The sequence below is a fragment of the Myxocyprinus asiaticus genome, chromosome 17, assembly GCF_019703515.2.
Source record: "Myxocyprinus asiaticus isolate MX2 ecotype Aquarium Trade chromosome 17, UBuf_Myxa_2, whole genome shotgun sequence".
In the NCBI taxonomy this organism is placed as follows: domain Eukaryota; kingdom Metazoa; phylum Chordata; class Actinopteri; order Cypriniformes; family Catostomidae; genus Myxocyprinus; species Myxocyprinus asiaticus.
Window position 1 is genome coordinate 20,471,677 of NC_059360.1, and position 25,655 is coordinate 20,497,331.

The 25,655-nt window shown below is 42.7% G+C and overlaps 1 protein-coding gene across 2 annotated transcripts in view; it reads left to right on the forward strand.

Moving 5' to 3' along the window:
* The window catches only part of LOC127455510 (kinase D-interacting substrate of 220 kDa-like), a 92,724-nt gene that overhangs the window by 44,467 nt on the left and 22,602 nt on the right, over window positions 1–25,655 (forward strand). For both annotated transcript variants that reach the window (XM_051723470.1, XM_051723469.1), the window contains one exon: window positions 20,528–20,706. In XM_051723470.1, the coding sequence (XP_051579430.1) occupies window positions 20,528–20,706 (179 nt within the window). The remainder of the gene's footprint in view (window positions 1–20,527; window positions 20,707–25,655) is intronic.

Here is a 25,655-nt window from a genome sequence, read left to right on the forward strand (position 1 = left end):
AACACTGGCTAGGACCCAATTTTTTATGTATTTATCTCCTATATTAATGACCGCCCCATCGCCAAAATTACATTTGAGTGCCCAATATGTCACACATAAAACTCTGAACCCTCAACCAAATTCTTGGACCTTAACACACCACCAAAAAACATGGGTTGTGTCCCCATCTTCTGATTAGCATTGCCAGCAGGTGGGTGTGTCTTTAAGACCAAGCCTGTACAATCTAGAGGGTGTCCAGTAGAATCAATGTAAAATCTTGAATTGCATAAGGTGCACCCTTGCATCTCTAGATACAGACTTGATGTTTTTTAGAATCCTAGCCCACACTCCCTCCTCCAGTTGAAATCTTTCTCCCATAATCACTTGAGAGAAGTTGAAGCTCCGTCCCCATTCCAAATGAAGGACTTCGCTATGCTATTAAATTGCTTCAAAGAGCAATCAATGACAGATGAAATGAGGGACTTAGATATAAAAAAAAAAATTAAAAAAAATATCTATTCTAAAATAAATCTTATGGACTGATGAAAAAAATTTATAGTCCCTACTACATGGGTTCAAATGTCTCCAAATATCTGTAAGACCAAGATTTTTACACATCCTGTGAATCGTCAGTGTTGCTCTAGGGGGCTTACACACTTCTGAGTCCATCAAAAGATTAAAGTCTCCTCCCAATATTATATCATGAGGGGTGCCAGCGGCTTCCAACATCCCTTCAAGATCTATAAAAAAGCCATGATCATCAACGTTAGGTGCATATACAGTATATTAGCCAAAATAAGACTTTGTCCCTGAATTTCAGCTAAAACAATAATGACTCTTCCTAATTTATCTTAACTCTGTTTGAGACATTTGAATTGTAGATGTTTACTCATCAGCATAATGACTCCTCTGCTCTTACTCGAGCCAGCACTATAAAAAAAAAAAAAAAAATGCCCACCCCATATCATTCCAAATTTTCCAGCTTCCTGTGGAGAAAGATGCATTTCTTGAAGAAACACTATATCATATTTTTTACGCTTAAGAAGAGAAATAACCTTCCTTCCTTTTTATGGGGTGCCCTAACCCATTCACATTCCATGTGGAGAGAGGCAATCCACACATATTAACATTTGACATTGTCATATAAGAAAAAATAGAGAGTGTGTCAAAAACAAGATTATAAAGACCACATTCCAACATTAGTGCACCCATCAAAACTCGAACATCCCCCAGAACAAAACAAAAACTCCAGCCAAAAGACGGAATAAACACAACGAGCATGTAGCTTCATCCATAAAACTGTCCTGAAGATGTGACACTCTACAAAATAAACTCCAGCCACTAGGCGGAACCAGCACAAAAAGAACGCGCAGATTCTTCAAACAGTCAAACGAAAGTTCAGTGAGCCGGTCCACTTGGCTGCAACATGAATGCGAACAAATGACTTATTCCATTGACTTTGCAAAAAATACTCCACAAAACAAACTCCAGCCAATAGGAGGAACAAGCACAAAGAGCGTGTAGGTTCATCCATAAAACTGTCCTGAAGGTGTGTTACTCTACAAAATAAACTCAAGCCGCTAGGCAGAACCAGCACAAAAAGAACGCGCAGATTCTTCAAACAGTCAAACGAAAGTTCAGTGAGCCGGTCCACTTGGCTGCAACGTGAGTACAATGAGATGACTTGCTCACTACATTGACTTTATGAAGGACATCGCTTGCTGTGGGCGTGTGAATGTTTTACGGCCATCCTTAACATCTATTCTCAATTTGGCTGGGAATATCAGTGCACAAGTGACCTTCCGTTGGTGTAAATGTTTCTTGCATTCCTTGAATTGATCACGCTTCTCTCTTGTCCAATTCACAAAGTCTGGGAACAAGAAAATATTGTGGTTCTTCCAAGAAAGCCTTCCTTTACTCCTCGACTCACGTAACACAAGATCTTTATCGGCCGAGCTCAGAAATTTGGCCAAAATTGATCGGGGCCTGTCTCCCTCTGCGGATCGACGAGCAGGAACCCTGTGAGCACGCTCGATTTCCAGCTTATGGCCTGCTATGTCGAGCAGATTCGGAAAGAGCCCATCCAGGAATTTCAGCTTATCCTGTCCCTCTGCTCCCTCAGGGATTCCAACAATACGGACGTTATTCCACCGGCTACGGTTCTCCATGTCCTCCAACTTCTCCCAGACATGCTCCAAATCCACCTTGGTCACTAGCGGATTAGCAGATAATTCCCTCTTCGATGCCAATTTTACAACTTCGTTGCCAAGATGATGTAATAACAAACCCTAATATGACTGTAAAAATTATGATATAAACAACTTTACAGCTCAAATAATACATGAGATTTAACAGAAGAATTAATGTAAGTACTTTTATAAACTTCACATTTATGTGTTAAACCCTCCAAAAATTGGCCCCATTCACTTCCATTGTAAGTGCTTCACTGTAACCTTGATTTTAGCTTTTTTTTAAAGGAGCCGAAATTACATTTTGTGATAATCAACATTATGCCACAAATGCTGTTGATTGAGCTTAACTTCAGTTGAACCCGGAATTGTAGATGCTAGATTTAGAGACGAGTTTGCTTTATATAAAATTACATATAATTTGATTTAAATAAAATCAGAGGTCTAGTCTTTTGTACAGTTGATTAGGAGGAAAATTTTGTTTTAATTTGGAAACATAAGATTTTTTTATATGTTTAATTTGAACTGGAATTAAATAATAATGCAATTTCTACTATCATGTATTCTTTTTTTTTTTTCACATTAATTTAAATCTTGTTTTGAAATAAGGTTATTATGAATATGTAATTGTATGAATAAAGTCATTTCTCTCTCGTTTTCTCTTTCCCAGCACTCATGATGCCCTTTAGCGTTTTGTCTCGCCTGTTTTTCTCATCTTTAGTACCCTGATATATCGGCCCTTCATTTCCTTGTCTCTATAATAGCTCTACTGCCATTTTAGTGCAGGTATATGCAATGGGCTTTTCTTGTTCACTGTGGATGCTAAAAGAAAGAAGCTTGTCATGTTGCTCTGTTATCTGTGACAGATGTTTCTCAGATAAGAAACTGTCAAGTCTACTGTTGCTCTTTTTCTTCCTTCTGTTGCATCTTGAGGTCACATTGCCGTGCATTAGCTTTTAATAGAGATAGAGGTTAGTCAAAATGGCCAGCACAAACCTAGACCTCCAGTGTCCTTTCAGATGATCGTTTTAGCAGGCTCTAAACGTACATGATCAAGCATTTGTTTTATGGTGTTGAGCCACGAAACCATGTGCTGGTTTACTGTAGAGTCATTATAGTTCTGTAATTTTTTTTAGTATTTCTATTTTTTCAATTTGTCCTTTAAATTTAGCTTCATTTTTATTATTTTTCACTCTACGACTTGCTTTTGGTTTATTGTAAGATTTCTTGTTTCAGTTTTGTATATTTAGTTTAATTTTATTTTTGGGTTTTGGTGTTTTTTAGGGGTTTACAAAGTTAATGTGCTAACTTACTCATTTAAACTTCAATATGTGTATTTCAATATTAAATATGTTTATTTTCATTCTTAATAAAAACTGGTTGTGAAGCTTTCATATCTAAATTCTTGGTCATTTTTATTTTGAGTTAAAATTACAATTATTGAGTCATGAAAATGTAATTTAGTTTTTATTTGAAAATGTTTAAATTTAGTTTTCTTTTTTAGCTTTTGTTACCAATAATTACACTTTTCCATTGTGAAGGGGTTTTAGTATAGTGCGGCCCATTTGTCTTATGACAGGACTCATCTGGACATGTATAACACAGATCAGTCAGTATGTGGTCTGCACTGATGTTGTAAGTGGCCAATCAGGGAGCGCTATACTGTTTGTGTGGCAGAGGAGCGAGTCAGTTTCATAGGTCAGCTGTCGTTCTCAATCGCAGTCACAAGGCCTAGGCTTGTTTTCTCTCTTCTGTCATTGTGTGTGAGGGCCAATGAACCGAAATTATGTGCCGTTAAAAGGACGTTGTGTGTGTGTTCGAGAGAGAATGTGTGGGTGTTTTGCCAGCTTTGGCTTGGTTTTCTACATCCTTCTCTCTTTCTCTTGCACACACACACACACACACACACACACACACACACACACACACACACACACAAATTCCTAGAAGAGAGAAGTGGCGAAATCCCCTCTTTGTAACGTTGCTCCATGGCAGGTCATTATAAGACTGAGCTCTCACAGTGCTTTTGTGTGTTTTTTTGTATGTATATGTGTGTGTGTGTGTGTGTGTGTGTGTGTGTGTCTGTGTGTGTTTATTTGTTTCACATTTCGATCAAGCAGTTTGCACAACATAACCCTTACAACCCATGAGAGAACTGCTCAATAGATAGAAAATTTGTAGCTTTTTGTCATTGTAACACCATAAAAAAAGGGCAAGCATCTAGTATGGGTAGTGGTCTCTCACCAGTGAGGCCCGAAACACACTCTACGCAAGTACGAGATCGTAAACACTTCTGGCTGCACAAGCTAAATTTTACGCACCTTTTTCTCCGGTGTACTGTATGTCAGATTGCGATTCATATCTCAATGCAAGTACACATTGGATTCTTAGCCTTACATTCTCAGCAATCTCAAATTCATTTGTTGTCGCATTCCAAAATGAATCCAAAGGCAATTCACAATGCAATGCAAGTACCGGTATGTGTTATATTCACATTGTTTCTGCAAACTTGATTTCACACATTGTTGTGTTCCAAAACTTGTCCAACACAATTCATAATGTAACACAAGTACATGTTGCATTCTCAGCATCGCCACAACCTAGATTTCACACATTGTTTTTCCAATATGTGTCAGAATACGATTTATAATGCAGTACAATTACACATTGCATTCTCAGTTTGTCTGCAAGGGGTGCAGTATGGGTCAGCTGGCCTTTCTTGGTGAAGCAATTTGAAGATACTCTTGCTGAGCAAATAAGTTCAAGTTAATTAAACTGTTGATGTATTTATAGCTAGTTACATGACTAATTATTTGATAAAAGTAAGGATGGAACGATATGGTTATCTCACGATTCGGTTCGATATACAATACTTAAATTACGAAATATTACAGAAACATTTTATTTTCTGAAAAAATGTTTGAGCAAAATTTATACACACATTATAACTTCTCATCAAAATAATGTTTTTTAATACACAATATAAATGCTCAAAGTTTAAATAATAAGAGTTGCTCATATACCTTTCTCTGTAAGAAAAGATCAAAACAAATAAGCTTTAAAAAATAGTGGGGTACATTCAGGCTGATCAGGTGCGGAACAAGCAATATAACTGAACAGAACCTGTCCTGAAAAAGTATGTGAAAGTGTATATTTATATTTTAATTTGTTTTTTCATCATTATTATAATCAAAATTCTACATTATATTAATATTATATCATGAAATTGTATATATAATAATATTAGCTGTCACTGTTTGAAATAATGTGTACAATTTACAAGTAATAACATTGAATTTACATTCATTTGTAAAAGAAACACTAAAAAGGTGACGGTCACTTTAAGAGTTCAACGAGCGCCTCACAGTGTTCTGGTTCAGCGAACATTAACACAAATCTCTTGGTTTCTTTAGCACATCCATACTGCATGAGATTAAAATATTTATTTTTACTTTTTTATCTGACTGTAAAGAACAGAAAGGGTATTAAGACACATTATTTAATGAAAGTAGAGTGCAGGATCTAATTTTTGATGGACACACATTACACGGAGGAAACGAACTGTTTTAATCTCAAGCACTTTTTATCAAAACAAGGCGTTTTTTTTTTTTTTTTTTTTTTTTTTAGGTATTCCAGTACTTTTCTAAAAGCTAAATTCAAGCACTTTAAGCACTTCAAGGACCTTGTGTGAACCATGTAAACAGTGTAGAAAAAAGCGCAGTAGGGGTAAAATCAAGCGATAGAGAGATTATGATGTTTGACGGGTCATTTAATTTATGATCACATGGAAAGAAAACAATATCGAGTTATGCCACGACATGGTTCATAATTTTTTTTGGGTTCGTGATATATCAAAATTCGATATATCATCCCATTCCTAGTTAAAAGACAGACATTTTAAGGTAACTCTATCACCCCCTTGTTACCAACACAGTAGTGTTAGAATGCACTTTATGTGTGCGTTTGCAATGCAATTTGCTTCTGCGTTTGTGGACGTGTGTAGAGTTTTGTTTCTGGCCTGAGGCTACACAAATAAGTGTTACATCTTTTATTGCCTGTAGTATGGAAACAACTCTCCAGTCACAAAACTCTTCAGTACTTTAATCTGCACCAGAATGTAAATAGTCTGTTAATAACATGAGCTTGTTTTCTGATTAACATTGAGACAATGCAGGCTAAAGTAATCCGTCTGAGCAAGCATAACACAAAGATTACTGTGTCCTTAATGTACACTGGCTTGATTCACACTTCTATAAACCACCTTGACCAAAGAAAGTGAGCGTGTGTACCAGTCTTTCCTGCACTGCTGTGTTTTACCTATTGTGAGTTTGCTGAATTGAATGCTATGAGATAAAAAAGACTGGGCACCATGTATTAATTCAAAGATAATAAACAGACAACACATCTCGGCTGCACACAATAACAAACAAACATGCCGTGCAACCAGTGTAGTCTGATTTAGGAACGAATGACTCTTGAGCTGTCAGCCTTAAAAAAAATATTCAGGGTTAAATAGAAGTTAAGCTCAGTCAACAGCATTTATTTAGACTCATCCTTCCTTTTCTTTAAACAAAGCAACAATCTGGGTTCCATTGAGGCACTTACTGTGGACATATATGAAGCCAATCCATAAATGTTTAAATACTCACTATTTCAAAAATTATAGCCACAAGACATAAACAATATGCATGTTAACATGATTTTAGTGTGATAAACTTTTTTGCTTACTAACTTTTCTGTGTAAATTTATAGCCAATATTACAACTATGTTGCCATGACGATGTAATGTCAACAAACCCCAAAACCATAAAATGACTAAAAATGACAATTTGAACAACTTTACAGCTCATATAATACATGAGTTTTAACAGACAAATAAATGTAAGTGCTTTTATAAAGTTATTAACTTAACATTTCTGCCTTTTAAACCCTCCAAAAATTGGCCCCATTCACTTCCACTGTCACTACCTCACTGTAACCTTGATTGTTGCTTCTTTTTTTTTTTAAGAAAAGGAGGGACAAGTCAAAATTATTTTATGTGGTAATCATCATTATGCCACAAATGCTGTTGATTGAGCTTAACTTGTATTAAACAGAACGTGTATATTCCGTTTTGAGAGTTTTGGTGAAATGGTATTTTTCTTTTTTTTTTTAAACATTAAGATATGTTAGAAATAATTGCTGCAAAAACTGAATTCTGTATGAAACAGTGGTGTGTACCCTTCTTTATAGACAACTACAAATTACTCTTAGTCGATTGGGCCGACTCGCCAACAGCCCAATGCTCTTAGACAAATTGAAAGGATTAATTACCTTGCCGCCCGACTTTAGCTGTTTTGCTCTCTGTTACTCTCTGTTTCTTTGTCCTTCTTGCTCTCTTTCCAGATGTCCTTCTCTTTGGCCTTTCAGTCTGGACTTAATAGTGTCACCTCAGTATGTTTGCAGAACCATGAGTCATGGTTGTTTTTTGGCCTTGATGACCATTATTTCAGGTTAAGAATGTCTTTCTTGTAGTGAGATGTGTTTGGGCCTTTCTACTCTACATACTATATTGGGAGAGAGCGAGAGGTTCTTGTGGCCAATGGCCATGATCTATAGTGGGAGTTTATTTATGGCACTTTGCTCTGGTTTTTGCTTTTTAGGAGGTGTGGCCCGCCGAGTCGGTTCTTCTCCGACATCTGTTGTCCAGCATGTGCCAGGACAGTATGACAGAACTTGAATGGGCCGGGTACCATGCCCAGTTTTCCCTTATCAGTCTGCTCTGGACCGGTAACATATGTCCAATCCCTCCTCAATCTGAATGGGGCCTTTGTTAATTAACCCACCAGGAGAGTTGTCGTGGCACTGTCCAACTCAACCAATCACCGGAGAGACCGAATGCAAAAGCACAGGAAAGAGGACACGCCCTCTCACCTTTCCTCCACAATTCCCTCACCTCTCCCTGGGTGTCCTTTTCTCTCACCGTCATCTTTATCACTGCAATGCCGTGCCAACTCAGTGTGATATTCACCAGTGAAAGAGAAAGAAAAAGAACACAGAAACCCTTCCACTTTCAAAAGCCTTGTCCCTCTTACAATCCTTTTTGTAACAATGCTCGGCTTATTCATTGTTGGAACAATTGCCTTTCAGCACCGGGCTCCAAATACAGGATTTAAAGTGATTTTTCCGAAATGTTCTAACTAATGACACTCAAAGAGAATATGTGGAAGTCTATTGGAGCTAATTAGGCAGACTCTTCTACCAATTACTGAAACATTAAGATGACATAGTGTTCATTCAGGATTACTTTATTTGGTTCAATTATTGTAATTTGCGTCGCAATTACTTTCAGAGATAAAAGCACCTTCTTATGCACATTTATGTGATTTCCTTTATGCGAAAAGCCTAATAAGCCTTTAAATAATTCTTCTCAAAAGCAGATGGATTTCTTTCTTCTGCTCTTTTGAACTCCTTTCCCTTTGAGATGGGACTTCTCGCTATTCTGTTTTGAAAATTTTTATTTTCGGCACGCACCAGTCTCATCTCTAGCATCTTGATATACTCCTAACAACCCAGAGATGTTTTCTCTTCTGCCTTTGGAGGGAGGCTATTGTCCATGAACCTGATCCTTCAAGAACTCTTTAGTGGAAGAGGTAAACTTAGTAATTTAAAAGTGCAGCCATTATTTGCCCAGTTGCCCAGAGGCCCTATAACTGATTAGGCTGTTGAAAACCCCATCTATTTTCCAAAGGATGGGAGCCCTATCCAAGATAGAGAGTGCATTTATTAGGTTCACAGAGTGACCTTCAGATGGAAGAGATGAGTTTGAAACTGGGGGAGAGTGCAGGGAAGAGGTTGTGGACTGTTTAAAGTTGCTCTAAGGCTTTTGGCCATACCGCTGTAAAGGTCTGTGTAGGCCATTTTCATGCTCATTGTTGAGAATAAGGGAAAAGCCATCATGCCCAACTCACAAGTGTCACAGTTCATTATTTTTCCCTTAACCACTCCAAGGGATTGAAAGTATTGACACCGGGAACTCGAAGGTGTTATGTCAGAAAATCCAAAGTGCTGTGCTTGGCTGGAGACCATTTTGGTGCAAGAACAAAAGAACCGCTCAATAACTTGTCAGATGCATGGTTAAGAATGAAAATTGTAAATGAATGGTGGAGGTACAATAAAGAGCTTTAAATTAATTAAAAGATCAACAATGGCCCGTTTAAGAAGGATAAAAGGCTTCAAGATCATGTACACCATCCTGGAAAGTAAGATCTCTTGGATGATCAGTGGAGAGGAGGATAAAGAAAGCAAGACACAGAAGATAAATAGTATTGCCAGTAAGCTCAGGGGCCATGGTTGATGAGCTGCCAAATTAGCTTTGTGTAGATTGGGATTTGATGACTAATGTGAATGTGATTGTTTACACTAGTCATTATGTACTCAGTTGAGACTGATATTTGCCTTAAACAAGAACAGTAGGTTCTAGATGGTTCCTGTGATTTTATGTTGTATGAACAATTCAGTCAAGTGTTAGGACCCTACTTTCTCCAAATCACTGTAAATCCAGACACAGATGTGCATCGATTTGGGGCAAAATTATCTGGCTCCTTTGTCTAATTAAAACTAACCTCACCTTTGGTAAGAAAACAGGTCATTCTATAGAATAACTTTGAAGAAGTCAAAACATTTAAAAATGTATTTACTTAGAAAGATGAATTTGACCTCTGATCAGAATGTGATTGTTCCTACGGGCCTGCTCTAGATAGTCGACTTATCATGGGCTGTTTAAAAGTAGAAACGTGTCACATTAATCATGTTACCCAGAGTACATGCTCTATGTTGGACACAGTTCCTCTTTCTGCTGCATTAACGCTTTACCTGTCAGTAAACAACATCGTTACACTTAAATTCATCCTTTTGAGTTCCTGTATAATGTGAGCTGCTACTCTTTAATGGCTCTCTGCTTTCATGAATGAAACCCAAATTCAGGCTTCTGGGCAAGATGCTTTTGTTTACTGATGGCTTTACTAATTTCTGAAAAACCTGGAGTTTGGCTGCCAGTTTGATGAGTTTTTCCAATGGGTTCTTGGTTTTCTGTGCTCCATTAATTTCAGTCTGTATGTGCAGTATTTGTGATCACAACAGCTCAGCCCTGTTGGGAATAAAGTGGACCAAAAACTTGAACTCAATGTCTATTTTCAGCACGGTCAGTGTTTAGGATTGACAAACATATTTACTAACAGGTGAGACTCATCTTGTTCTTACAACAGCCTACAAGAGAGTCTTTAATACATCAGAAGTCTTATCCCAACAGACACAGTGTGATTTAAATCAACATGTCCAGTTGAGGTGTGAGTTAAATCAACATGTCCAGTTGAGGTGTGAGTTAACGGGTAGGGATGGGCAAGGAGGCAGCAGTGGGAACCGGCTGAGCAGTCAACATAAACTTTTAATGGTATAAATCAACTTAAACACACACAGTGGCCGCGTGTGTGTCTCTCTGTCGAACTAGTGCCTCTGGCTCGTCTTTATTCCCCTCCCGGCTGATTAGAACAATTGACGGCTGGGCTTGCATCCTCACGGCCCGGCCATGCCCTCCTCCTCGTCACACTCCTCCACCGCTCCACTCAGACCAGGGAAACCTCTGGCATGATGTTGCCCTTCCAGCCGTCCTTCTGCCAGTAGGTATTCCCCACCTCTCTGGAGCCCTGGGAGAGACGAGGGAGAGGGGAGAGGGAAAGAGCGAGGAGGAGAGACAGAGAGAGAGAGAAAAACTTGCTTGCCGGTCCCTGGACACGCCGTCGATTGGTCCTCAGCCACTCCTCCACCCTCTGGCAGACGACAGCTGCTCCTTCCCTGACGGATGGCAGCGAGTCCTCTGACCCCTAGCGGACGGAACAGCTCCTCACCTTCCTGGCGGACAGCAGCAATTCCTCCGACTCCTGGCGGCCGGCAATGACTTCTCCCTCCCCTGGCAGATGGCAGCGATGAGGACTCCATGACAGCGCATCCCTCCTCCTCCCCGGATTTCGGCACCAGTGTAACAAAGTTCTTAGGATGGGGTGCGAGGAAGCGGGAGCAGCAAAATTAAACTCAAAATATAATTTATTTTTACAATAAATTCACACAGTTTGCTTTACAGTGCAACTCGGCACATGTTTATACAGTGTGTGTCTGTGTGTGGCTCTCTCCCCCTTACTGGCATCTGGCTCGCTCTTAAAAGCCCGTCTCCACTCTTACTGCAATGACACATTACTGTTAGAGACAATCATTGCCAGGTGATGATCCTTACTGTTCTCATCTCCTGATCTCACTCTCCATTCACAAACCGGTGCTTAACCATGCCCCCATCTCCACATACCCCTATCGCCCGACTTAGGCCGGGGAGCCATCTGGCCTGCCCAGTACCCCCCCCCCATTTCTGGAGGGAAAGTCCGCAACAGCCATCTGCACCCTCGGTATGTGGACTACCTCGAACTTAAAATACTGAAGAGCCTGATACCAATGGGTGATCCGTGTGTTGGTATCATGCGATTGAGCCACTGGAGCATGGTGTAGTCCGAACAGAGGGTGAAAGCCCATCCCAGGAAGTAGTACCAAAGGGTGAGAACCACCCACTTGATGGCCAGACATTCCTTCTCAACAGTGCTTTACCTTGCCTCTCTCACCGAAAGCTTCTGGCTGATGTAGAGCACCAGGTGCTCCTCCCCCTCCACCACCTGGGACAATATGGCTCCCAACCCCCTCTCCGACACGTCAGTCTGTACAACAACAGGGAGAGTAAACAGGAGGGACGACTGCATACCACTACTCCTGTGGTTGTTTTGATATTCTGTTTTATGAGGTTCATACGACCGGAAGGGTCAAGAACACGTCAGAGAATTCTCTTTGCAACCAGGCCAAAAGTGACCGGGGTACTACGATTGGCTTTTAAGTTCACCTCCATCCCGAGCTCCTCCCTCTCCAGTACCACCATTGCCAAAGACACGGGGACCACCTCCCTCCACGGTTTTAAGAGGTCGAGGTGGGAAATTTGCTGTGCTCCGCCCCTATCCATTCGTTTAACCTCATAATCGACTTCCCCGACTCGCCGTGTGACCTCAAAAAGCCCTTGCCACTTTACGATTAATTTAGAGCTTGATGTGGGTAGTAATACAAGGACTTTATCTCCTAGAGTAAATTCCCATAGCCGAGCTCCCCTGTTATACAGCCGGGACTGCCGTTCTTGAGCCTGTAGCAAATTCTCCTGTGATAGTTGCCCCAATGTGTGGAGTTTTGCTCTCAGGTCAAGAACTTATTAAATTACGTTTTCGCTATTGGAAGGTCCCTCCTCTCAATTTTCCCTCACAACATTTAAGACACTGCGAGGCTTACGCCCATAAAATAATTCAAATGGGGAGAACCCCGTGGAGGCTTGCAGGACCTCTCATACTGTGAATAACAGGGGTTCAAGCCACTTATCCCAATTCCGAGCATCTTCGTGTATGAACTTACGAATCGTGTTTTTCAGCCATCCATTTGCGGGTGGTACACACTTGTACGAATCGATTTAATGCCCAATAATTTGTACAGCTCGCATAGTGTGCATGACATAAAAGTAGTGCCGTGATCAGTGAGGATTTCTTTCAGAATCCCCACTCAGGAGATAATTTTTAAGAGTGCCTCTGCAACACTATGTGCTGCGATGATGTGCAAAGGCACTGCTTCCGGATATTGCGTTGCATAGTCCACCAGAACCAACACAAAGCAATGCCCGCGAGCCGTCCGCTCTAATGGCCTGGCAAGATCCATACCAATTCTGTCGAAGGGGACCTCGATCAAAGGAAGCAGGCTCAAAGGTGCTCTTGGGGTGGCCAGTGGATTCACCAGCTGACATTCACGGCATGCCGCACACCATCTGCGAACATCTCCGCGAATGCCCAGCCAATAGAAATGGGACATTAGATGCTTCAGTGTCTTTTCCTGCCCTAAGTGACCCGCTATTGGATTATAATGAGCAGTCTGGAATAACATTTCCCGATGGTTCTTCGGTAACTGGGTCGTATCTTCCTTTGTCTGAGCGCCCTGCGTCACTTGATACAACCGGTAATTTATAATAGAAAAGTACAGATAGGCGAGTGCAATGTTTGGCTGAAGATGGTGACCATCAATCACTCTCACTTGGTCGAAGGTGTGCCTAAGTGTCTCGTCTCGCATCTGCTCCAGGGGGAAATCCCCTGTGGGAAATCTTCTAAGGGCTGGGGAAGCCGAGACTCCCCAGCCAGTGCATCACAGAAATCCCACACCGAAACGCTCAGGACCCATCAGCACAAATTTCCCTTAATTATGTGGAAAACGCTGGCCAATTCATGCCTAAAATTAGTGGATGGGTGAGGCGTGAACTAACCGCCACCTCGACACTATGCTTTTGTCCCCGAAATTGAATCGTCATGGTCACTACAGGGTAATCGTGGATATCCCCATGCACACACCTTACCTTCATCATGTGACTAGCACCCAAAGCCTCATCTTGAACCAGGCATTGATGGATGGAGGTTTGACTGCAACCCGAATCCACCAAGGCCTGGTATGTACCCCCCTTAATACCCCCCGGTACATCCCAGCTCGATCAGGGGCAGCCTGCGGCACGTCGGAGACCCGAAACAATGTCCCAACCTCCATCACCGGGCATTGGTCACGGAAATGCCCGGGCTCCCCGCAGCTCCAACAGACAAGCCCAGACTCCACGCCTGCACCCATGACAGAGGGTACACCACCCTGGGAGTGAGATTGGAGAGGGGCAGGGGAAACTGGTGAGTAGTGCAATCCCTGGAGTCGAGGAGGAGGAACAGGACGGAAAGCAGAGGGAGGAGGGGAGACAGGAGAACGAGAGAGAGAGAGAGAGAAGGATCTCAGGGCTCGCAGGCTTCCCAATAGGCCGCCATGTGGTCTTCTGCCAACTGGATGGCCGTTTAGCACTCTGAAACAGGACTAACAAATTATATTCTGCTGCTGTGTGAACATAGCCAATCAGATATCGATGCTTTAAGTGCACATCTACCAAGGTCACTTTTGTACAGCTGAGAAGAATCCCCAGTTAGATACATCTGTGAATTTCAGATGCAAGACGGCACAGCAGATGCAAACATGTTTTCTTTGCCTGCTTGATGACGGATGCCATCACTCCACATTCCAAACCCACCAGTCCTGCCTCTCTTAGCCCCTCACCAGCCGCCACCACCCACCCATCATACGGAACTTGTCAGCTTGGGCTGGTGACGAAAACTGTTGTTCTTTTCATGGTCGCAACATTTTTTTTTTTTTTTATGGAGCTCAGAAAATAAATGTGTGTTGGCATTTTGCATCTCTGGGCCCCTTATGGCAGGGAGATGGCCTGGTCTGGCTAAGAGTGAAATTCCCCTGCAGGCCTTCAGATGTGTCTCCTTCCTCCTCGTTTGGTTAGTCTTGTTTTAGCTAGTCATTGGAATGACATCGTCATGCTGCTGTGTTTATGGACACCAGGGATGTTTAGTCTGGCTGTTATGTTTGGATGAGACCTCAGTCAGTCTCGCTACACGCCAGATTAAATACAACAGTTTTCTCATCTACAGCTCCCTGAACAGTATTGAGCATATGTGTGTTTATTTTTGTATTACATAAACAATTCAATGACAAACATCTTCATTTAGAGTTACATAATGACAAATCCTTCATTATGGACCTCAAATTGAAAATTGCTAGTATGAACTAATGTTGTAGTGGATGCTTGTGCTGTCATCACGGCTTTGAAAATGGCAAAAAGTTATGCTTCAAGTAGACATAAGCTCAACATTTTGACTATTAATATGTTAAACTGATGTCTTGTTTTATTATTCTATCCTATGTTTATATTTTAAGGTGTTCTGAGTACTTTTTATTGCATTGCTGTGCGGTTGCTAGGGTGTACTTGGTGGTACTTACCGGCCCTAGTCAAAAGAGCCCACCCCATAGTATCTATGATATTCATTTACAAATATACACTATGGTCCTAACATGGTCTTCTGCTGTTGTAGCCCATCCGCCTCAAGGTTCGATGTGTTGTGCATTCTGAGATGCTATTCTGCTCACTACAATTATACAGAGTGGTTATCTGAGTTACCGCAGCCTTTCTGTCAGCTCGAACCAGTCTGGCCATTCTCCGTTGACCTCTCTCATCAACAAGGCATTTCCATCAGCAGAGCTGCCACTCACTGGATGTTTTTGTTTTGTTTATGGCACAATTCTGAGTAAACTCTAGAGACTGTTGTGCATGAAGATCCCAGGAGATCAGCAGTTATAGAAATACTCAAACGAGCCCATCTGGCACCAACAATCATGCCACGGTCTAAATCAGTGAGATCACATTTGTTCCCCATTTTGATGGTTGATGTGAAAATTAACTGAAGCTCCTGACCCGTATCTGCTTGATTTTATGCATTGCACTGCTGCCACATGACTGTCTAAGGTAATCACATGAATAAGTAGGTGTACAGGTGTACCTAATAAAGTGCTTAGTGAGTGTATGACTTGTGTCCTCCATTGTTAATCTGTAGGATGTTTGCTCATGTTTTATGGTCCACCAGACAAAAATCATAATTCCAATCTTGCATCCAGTAGTTGGTGTACACATGTTTTTATCAGTGAATCTGGTTGATATTATGAGGATTTGTGAGCAGGAACTAATCACTTATTTTGCCTAATAACACAAGTTTCTTTTAGATATTTAGAGTTTTGTTTGACACATTTAGTAGCAAAAAAACTAGATATCCACGAGTAGACCAGTATATTCTGCTTTGGTCTGTGAAATAATCAGTACTTGTTACTTTTGAAGGGACAGTAATTCTGATCGCATTTCCGCTGATGTTTTTGGTGATTTTCTTTTTAAACATTCACGGACATTAAAAAAACCCCACCTATTTCAAGTATTCCGTTTGACATTATTGTGGTATCACCTTTTTCAGACGGACCCGCCCCTAAAAGGCACCTAAAAACAAAACAATACAGTGACTGGTTACCAGTCTAAATTATAACTCTAAGACATTACAGATGTTACAGCTTCTTTTTCTTTTAAAGCATAATTCTCTGTAAAACTGGTTTGAAATTATGTGTGTTGTGAAAAGGGCTATACAAATGAAAATTACTTGACGTTACGTCATTAAGACTATGTTCTTGTCTGGATAGTTCTTGTCCTGAATAAGATGCAATATGGAACAGACTTTATGCTGGAAGTCAAAAGTCTGGCTAAGCGAGACTATGCTTACCTTAGCAATCACCACAAATTAAGGGATTTTTATTCAAATCATTATCCATTTATCTCTCACAGATACATACCTGGCTGTGAAGAATTATTTAATATTTTTGTATCATACTTAAATGCTCTTTCTCAGTACGTCATGCTCCCTCAAATTAGATTACTGAGCAGTGGAAAGTAGTATACTGTATGTGGAGTGAGTGTGTGTGTGTAACAGTCTTGTGACAGAGGAAGTTCTGTTCAGTTCTCTAGAGAGGCCCTTGTCACTGGCTCCTGTTTGTCTGTGAGCATGCTCATGCACACACACAAATAAACAAACCCAGCTGGATTTCGGAAGAGACACAATCTGCCCAGTTCTGCTTAATCCAGTGCGTGGGAAATGAACCAAACGCCTCTGACCAACACATAACACATCTCTTCTGTTTAGCTTTTCTCAGTGTGATGCTTTTGCATGTGTGTGTATACATGGACTTGTGTGTGCTTATATTTGCAAGTGTGATCTTTGTTCGCCACGTCCTTGAGCTCCACCCTAAGTATGAGACATCTACCTAATGTCCATCATGTAGAAGGTCAGCTGACTGTGAGCACAGCATCCTGCTCTGACCCGCTGACACCCGGGCCTGCTGTAGCACAGTGTGGGCCTTTGTCCAATGAATTCAACATCTGCTCTCACACCCAGCCATTCACTCACTCTCAAACACACATACACTCACTTCTAGACTGAAATTGTGAGTCATTTGGTGACCATCGGTGTTTGGGTGTTTTTTCAACTATGGACACTTTGGGCCCTGTGTACTTTTGAAAAATGTCCCTTCCAAATCCCTTAAAGTACTCTTTTCACAATCCTACTATTTTACTTGTATAATATATGTAAATACACTGGTAGCCAAAAGTTTGAAATAATGTACGGATTTTGCTGTTTCTGAAGAAAATTGGTACTTTAATTCACCAAAATGGCATTCAACTTATCACAAAGTATAGTCAGGACATTACTGATGTAAGAAACAGCACCATCACTATTTGAAAAAAGTCATTTTTGATTAAATCTAGACAGGCCCCATTTCCAGCAGCCATCACTCCAACACCTTATCCTTGAGTAATCATGCTAAATTGCTAAGTTGGTACTAGAAAATCACTTGCCATTATATCAAACACAGTTGAAAGCTATTTGGTTCATTAAGTGAAGCTTAGCATTGTCTTTGTTTTTGAGTTGCCATAGTATGCAATAGACTGGCATGTCTTAAGGTCAATATTAGGTCAAAAATGGCAAAAAAGAAACTGCTTTCTCTAGAAACTCATCAGTCAATCATTGTTTTGAGGAATGAAGGCTATACAATGCTTGAAACTGCCAAAAAACTGAAGATTTCATACAAAGGTGTATACCACAGTCTTCAAAGACAAAGAACATCTGGCTCTTACAAGGACAGAAAGAGATGTGGAAGGCCAGATGTACAACTAAACAAGAGTCTCTAGTTTGAGAAATAGACACCTCACATGTCCTCAGCTGACAGCTTCATTGAATTCTACCCGCTCAACACCAGTTTCATGTATAACAGTAAAGAGAAGACTCAGGGGCCTTATGGGAAGAATTGCAAAGAAACAGAAACAGAAAAACTAAAAGAAAAGGTTAGAGTGGGCAAAGAAACACTGACATTGGATAACAGATAATTGGAAAAGAGTGTTATAGATCCTAACCCCACTGAGCTTTTGTGGGATCAGCTAGACTGTAAGATGCATGAGAAGTGCCCGACAAGACAGCCACATCTATGGCAAGTGCTAGAGGAAGCATGGAGTGACATGTCACCTGAGTATCTGGACAAACTGACAGCTAGAATGCCAAGGATCTGCAAAGCTGTCATTGCACGTGGAGGATTTTTTTGATGAGAACTCTTTGAAGTAGTTTAATAAGTTCTGAACATTTTTTTTCAAATTGTAATAGTAATTTTTCACATTTTTATGACCTGACTATAAATTGTGATCAGTTGAATGCCACTTTGGTGAATAAAAGTACCAATTTCTTTCCATAAGAGCAAAATCTGTACATTATTCCAAACTTTTGGCCGCCAGTGTGTGTGTGTGTGTGTATATATATATATATATATATATATATATACAGCTGTGCTCAAAAGTTTGCATACCCTTGGAGAATTGGTAATATATGTACCATTTATAAAGAAAACATGAGTGAGCAGGCAAAACACATTTCTTTTATTTTTTATGGGAAAATAAGAAATGTCTGTAACAAGGCCAAACATTCAAGGGAAAGTCAACTTTTGATCAGGGCCATTTGGGTGATTTCTGTTATCATTATGATTTAAAAAGCAGCCAAAAACTATGTGATAATAAATGGCTTCATATGATCACTATCCTTAAATAAAAGACATGCATGATCAGTCATATTTTGAAAATCAATGCCAAAATTTCAAAATTTCTGCCAGGGTATGCAAACGTTTGAGCACAACTGTGTGTGTGTATGTGTATATATATATATACCTATCAGCCACAACATTAAAACCACCTACCTAATATTGTGTAGGTCCCCCACGGCTTTTCCATCCACAGAACTGATGCTCACTGGATGTTTTTTGTTTTTTGCACCATTCAGAGTAAATTCTAGAGACTGTTGTGTGTGAAAATCCCAGGAGATTACACAAATACTCAAACCAGCCCATCTGGCACCAACAGTCATGCCATGCTCCAAATCACTGAGATCAAATTTTTCCCCATTCTGATGGTTGATGTGAACATTAACTTAAGCTCCTGACCCGTATCTGCATTTTATGCACTGCACTGCTGCCACATGATTGGCTGATTAGATAATCGCATGGATGATTGTTGGTGCCAGATGGGCTGGTTTGAGTATTTCTGTAACTGCTGATCTCATGGGATTTTCACACACAACAGTCTACAGTAACTCCAGATAACCACTTTGTACAATTGTGGTGAGAAGAATAGCATCTCAGAATAGCATTCTGAGATGTGGGTTGGCACTGTTTTGGTGGCACAAGGGGGATCTACACAATATTAGGCAGGTGGTTTTAAGGTGGTGACTGGTTGGTGTATGTGAAATCTTTAACACACTAACTAGGTCATAATTATATATTAGTTTAGAGGATCACTTGATGAACTGACCATTTTGGATGCTTCCTCCAGATGTTTTTCATTTTGCATTTAGACATGACTGTTTGTTTATGCTGCATCTACATCTACAGTTTAGCAATAGGTCATCTGAGCATCATTGTGACGACACTCCTGCCCAAATTTTAGCCTCTAAAATTAGATTACTTGAGTGTTATGTGACCAGGCCAAGCAGTGAGCTAACCCTCTTCCTAATGCAGTCCAGCTTGATCATTAGGGTAAAAAAGGGTTATTATTGTGTCCATTTACCAACCAATAAGTAGTTTGGAAATAATGGTACCGCTAGCATTCCTACCAGAAAGGCGTGGGCTGGGGGAGATACGGAGATAGAGGATGAAATATGGTGTGCGCAAAATGTGTTTGTTCAGCAGAAGCTTCAGATTTATTTTATATGAATTCCCATGCTCAATAAGATAAATTGCAACTGGAAATAATTTATCTGCAAGTGCCTGACATCATGCTGCAGAAATAACTGCAGTTACCACATACAATCAAAAACATCAAGGGCTAAATGTGCAAGTTTTTGTCATGTAAGCCAGTTTACCACAGCCTAGTGCAGATGTTATTTATAGAGTTTATTAATACACACTAAATAAATTTGACTGTAAATGAATATTCAGTGGCCACAATAAGAAGTTTCTTATAAGGTTTCAAATTATAAACAATAGATGTAATGTTCAAAATTAAGACTGTTCTTCAAATGTTAGTGGAGGGTACAATTAAAGGCCGATATTTGCCCCCTGGAATTGATTATTAGGGGCATTTTTTACCTTTATGATGACATGTTTTTTTTTCCTTAAACATATAAAACAGTATGCCATCTCTTTATATCAAATACTTGAATTGAATCGCTTAAATTCATTGAGGCATTTTTACCCCCACAAGTATATATCTGGCTCATTTTTGTCATGTTCAGCTGCATTTTTGTCCCAAGCCCTGATATTCGCCTCTTATTACGTCTTATTCTGTATGTTAACTCTGCACCATCTCATTGCAGGATCTCTAAAAGCATCCCCACCACTAAAGATGTGGAGCCCCTGCTGGAGATCGATGGTGATATTCGTAGTTTTGAAGTGTTCCTTTCCTCGCACACTCCTGTTCTCACCGCTCGTGATGTGGAGATGTTTCTGCCCTGCACTGTCAACCTGGATCCCAAACTAAGGGAGATCATTGCAGGTACACACACACGTTTACCTTGCTATCTACGTAAATGCAGACATACCATACTGCACTGCCAAGGCAATCATGTCTCTTAGGCCAGAAACATACTTTATGCATGTACGTGTACACAGATGCGAGCGCTTGGCCAATACATTACCAACTCACGGTCTGGCTGAACATGCTTGACGTGCTTGCTTGCATTTCTGTGGTGGTTGTCATAAATATATTGACTTTAACCTAATTCCTCTGAAGTATGCTCTTCAAACTGTTGGTTCGCCATGACAGTAGTTGACTTGAAAGAGAAAACTCTAATCACACTAATGTCCACTATAGCGCCCCTTGCGGCAACATTGAGAATGCAGTGCGCACTTGTGTTGAGTTATCAATTGTGGTCTGAAATATTTTGAATGCAACGACACACAAAATCGAGCTTGCATCACTAGAAGCGCATGTGTTTATATACTTGCCGTAGAGTGTGTTTTGACCTTTAAACTGTGATCTGTCCTGTGACTGATCGGTTTGGCTTAACTATGCTCAGATTCAGAGAAAATTGAGTGTGAAAATTGCAGTAACAACAAAATTTGCACTAAAACCAAGGCAAATTGCAATAAGTGAAGGAACGGCACTCTGGTTTGGCCATTTTGTTTAAAAAACTGTTGTGTTTTCGAAGTAGATACTGTGGTTTGCCGTAGTGTTCTGTCAAAATTTTTCCACTAATTTATACGTTTTATTGGCTTGCTGTCTATAATTTAGGTCTTTAGTAGAGCTGTCAGAATTAACGCTTTAATGCATGCGATTAATTTAAAAAGTTTAACACGTACATTTTTCTTAATCGCAATTAACGCATTTACCGTTAATACAGCATATACCAGCATAAACACTGGTTTGAAGGGCAAAACCTTTGTAATGTGTCGACCGGAGTTATTACACTGACGCACACACCACAAACACACATTCAACAGCGCTTCATGATCAAATGATGGGAAAGGAGCTCTTAATGCCATTTGATGTACAAAACAAGCCCAGATGGGACTTGTGATAGAAATAAAGGGTTTTTCAGCGTATTTAAGGTGCAGTTTAATGACCACAGAAGCACGTCAAGTCTTAACTATCACCAAAACGCAGAATGAGATGTTTTTTTTGTCTGAAAGCGCTTTTCATGTGGAGTTCAATGTGGTGCTTGACGCTGGCGTTGACGCCCTAACGCGAATCATAAACGCAGCTTCACGATTGCTGTAGGAAAGGGGATAGCCACAGTCTACTGGCAGATTAATATTGTGGAGGATGACAGTTAAAGAAATGTAATGCCCATTGCAATGAAAATGCAACCTATGTGGGGACTAGTTCTTTCAACTAGTCAAACTCCCAATTAGATTTTGGGAAACGTTTAATGTTTCTTGAATCGGTGCTATTTTAGTGTATTTTGCAATCTTTATTCTGTGAAAGGCTTTGTTTGGAAAATGCTAATAAAGCATTTTTGTTCCCTATCTGTCACGCACGTGTAGTTGTGTCGATGTAGTGACACTAGTTGTCACTCTTGGGAGCCCCAAACACCTCTGATCTTTTTTTAAAAGGCCAATGAGAATTGGCGAGTGGAATTTGCATGCCACTCCCCCGGATATACGGGTATAAAAGGAGCTGGTATGCAACCACTCATTCAGATTTTCTCGTCGGAGCCGAGCGGTTCTATTCATTGAGCTGAATTCATCCGCCGAGTTCATTCACCTCTATCTGCTGGATTTTATGGCGCATTTCAGCGGCTTCTCCCCCTCTGCATCTGTGGTTTGCAGAGAATGCCCCTGGGCGCTTCGGCAGAACATATTAAAAGAGTATATCCTAATAGAGTATATTTTCTTTCTAAAAGAGCGGCACACACGGAACGTCTTTTTAAAGACGCGTCTTTTTAAAGATGCCTTTCTGTTTGTGTGTTTTTCCTGGTTGCGGTTGTTATCTCTCCACTTCTGACGGCCACGATCACTGTCTTACGTGTCTGGGCGCTGCCCACACGGAGACATTGTTCGTGGATGGATCATGTCCTCATTGCGAGAACATGACCATGGCAACGTTACGGTCGTGGCTTGCATTCATAAGAAAGCAAGCCACCCCAGCGGCTCCCCGCGCCGGTCCTTCTACCTACGGGTTTGAGGCTGCGTCGGTTAGCACTGGGGGTGATTTGGGGACCTCAATGGGACCACCTCCGTCGGGTATACCCCCATGGACCTCCCATTCCCCAGCACGCTCGCTTGCCTTGATCACACGCTCGGATGAGCTATCAAACGCAGCATCGGAGAGCGGGCTCGTCCAGTCGGATGCGGAGGCTTTGACTGGGCTTCCCCCTTCGGGGATGGTCTCAGTCCGACGCGGGAATGATGGATATGCTTTCCCGGGCGGCCGCGAGCGTCGGGCTAGAGTGGGACCCTCCACTCCCCCCTGAACCCTCGCAGCTCAACGACTGGTTCCTGGGATCAGGGCGCTGCCCACGGCCACACCCTGCCCCCGTTCTTTTCTTCCCAGAAGTGCATGAGGAGCTGACAAGATCGTGGGAGGCACCTTTTACTGCCCGGTCCCAATCTTTCAGCTCCCCTGCTCTCGCTACCCTCGATGGCGGAGCGGCCAGGGGGTATTCGGTGATCCCCCAGGTGGATAAGGCACGCGCGGTGCACTTATATCCGCGGAGCGCCGCCACCTGGCGTGGGCACCCGAAACTCCCGTCCAGGGCCTGTAGGTTTATGTTGTCCCTGACGGCTAAGGCCTACGGTGCCGCTGGACAAGCCGCCTCTGCCATGGCTCTCCTTCAAGTACACCAAGCCAAGGCGCTAAAAGAACTGCACGAAGGTAGTTCTGTCCCGGGATTGATGCAGGAACTGCACTCGGTGACCGACCTCGCTCTCCGGGCGACGAAGGTCACGGCGCGGTCTCTCAGGCAGGCGATGTCCACCCTGGTGGTCCAGGAGCGCCACCTTTGGTTCAACTTGGTCGAGATGGGAGAGGCCGACAAGGCTGGGTTCCTTGATGCCCCCATTTCCCAGGTGGGCCTGTTTGGCGACACTGTTGAGGACTTTGCCCAGCAGTTTTCGGCGGTGAAAAAGCAGACGGAGGCCTTACAACATATCCTGTCCTGGCATGGCTTAAGACCCCGCCCCCCGTCTGTTTGTCGCCAAGGGCGTCATCCTGCAGCAGCAATAACACCGGCTCCGCCGCAGCCCGCTTCTGTGGCCTGGCTCCGGCGTGGAGCCCTCTGCAGGAAACAGACACCACCCGTCTCGCGGCCGGCGGCTAAGAACCCAAGAAAGGCTTCGAAGTGCCCCCGAGACAGGCGACCCAGGGGCGAGGAGACCCACTTCTCTAGAGTTGGCGAACAGACCACTCCATCCCCCGTTGGAGGGCTGGAAGGAGAATCTTTTGTCTCTGCACGCCCCAGAGGCTGCGGTACCCAGACGTTTGACAAAAGAGTGGTTTTCTCGTTTCCTGGATCACAGGTCCAATGCGCACACCGTGCACTGTCACGCTTTTGCGGGTATGGCGCACCAGCAATGGACCCCCCACCCCGTGCACCCAGCTGTGGCACAATCATGCCCATACAGGGTTGGTACCGGTGGACTATGGGGACGAGGTTCCTCCTCCCCCCCCCGGCCAATCTCATGGTGGGTGGCAGGAGCCAGGTAAGTGGTTCAATGTCCCTGGACTCAGCACAGCCACAGGGCTCGAATCCCCTCGACGTGGCACCTCGAGCTCCGCCCCGCTGCGATGCCCCACCCACCGGTACGTCCGACTTGATCATTCCCTTGGTCCCCCTCGCCCAGAGTTTGGGTGCGTGGCTCGCGCTTTCCAACCCGTTGCGATGGCTGTCCCGGACCGTCCGATTCAGCAACGCGAATCAGTTCGCCAGGCGCCCGCCCAGGTTCAGCGGCATCCGCTTCACCTCGGTGAAGGGCGAGAATGCCGCTTGCATGCGGAGATCACTACCCTTCTGCGCAAGGACGCGATAGATCCTGTCCCTCCAGCCGAGGTGAAGAAAGGGTTCTACAACCCTTACTTCATCGTACCAAAGAAAGGCGATGGGTTGCAACCAATCCTGGACCTGCGAGTACTGAACCGGGCTTTGCACAGACTCCCGTTCAAGATGCTGATGCAAAAGTGCATTTTAGCAAGCGTCCGGCATCAAGATTGGTTCGCGGCGGTAGACCTGAAGGACGCGTACTTCCACGTCTTAGTCTTACCTCGACACGCACCCTTCCTGCGGTTTGCCTTCAAAGACCAGGCGTACCAGTACAAGGTCCTCCCCTTCGGCCTGTCCCTGTCCTCTTGCGTCTTCACGAAGGTCGCAGAGGCAGCCCTTGCCCCGCTAAGGGAAGTGGGCATCCGCATCCTCAACTATCTCGACAACTGGCTGATCCTAGCTCACTCTCGAAAGTCACTTTGCACACACAGGGACCGCGTGCTTTGGCACCTCAGCCGACTGGGGCTTCGGGTCAACTGGGAAAAGAGCAAGCTCTCCCCGGTACAGAGCATCTCTTTTCACGGTTTGGAGTTGGACTCCGTCTCGATGACAGTGCGCCTCACGGACAAGCACGCACAGTTGGTGCTGAACTGTCATGCGGTTCATCACACTGGTCTGTCGCCGACTCTTCAGCCTTTGGATGAACCTGGCATTTCTACAGGCAGGAATTCCCCTAGAGCAGGTCTCCAGGCACGTCATGGTTACAACAGACGCCTCCAAGACTGGCTGGGGCGCCGTATGTAATGGGAACACAGCCTACATTGGCACATCCTACATTGCCTACAACTACATTGGCACATCAACTGCCTAGAGTTGTTGGCAGTACTGCTCGCCCTGTGGAGGTTTTGGCCATTGATCCAGGGCAAGCATGTGTTGGTCCGGATGGACAACACAGCGACGGTAGCATACATCAACCGCCAAGGTGGTCTACGCTCCCATTGCATGTCACAACTCGCCCGCCGTC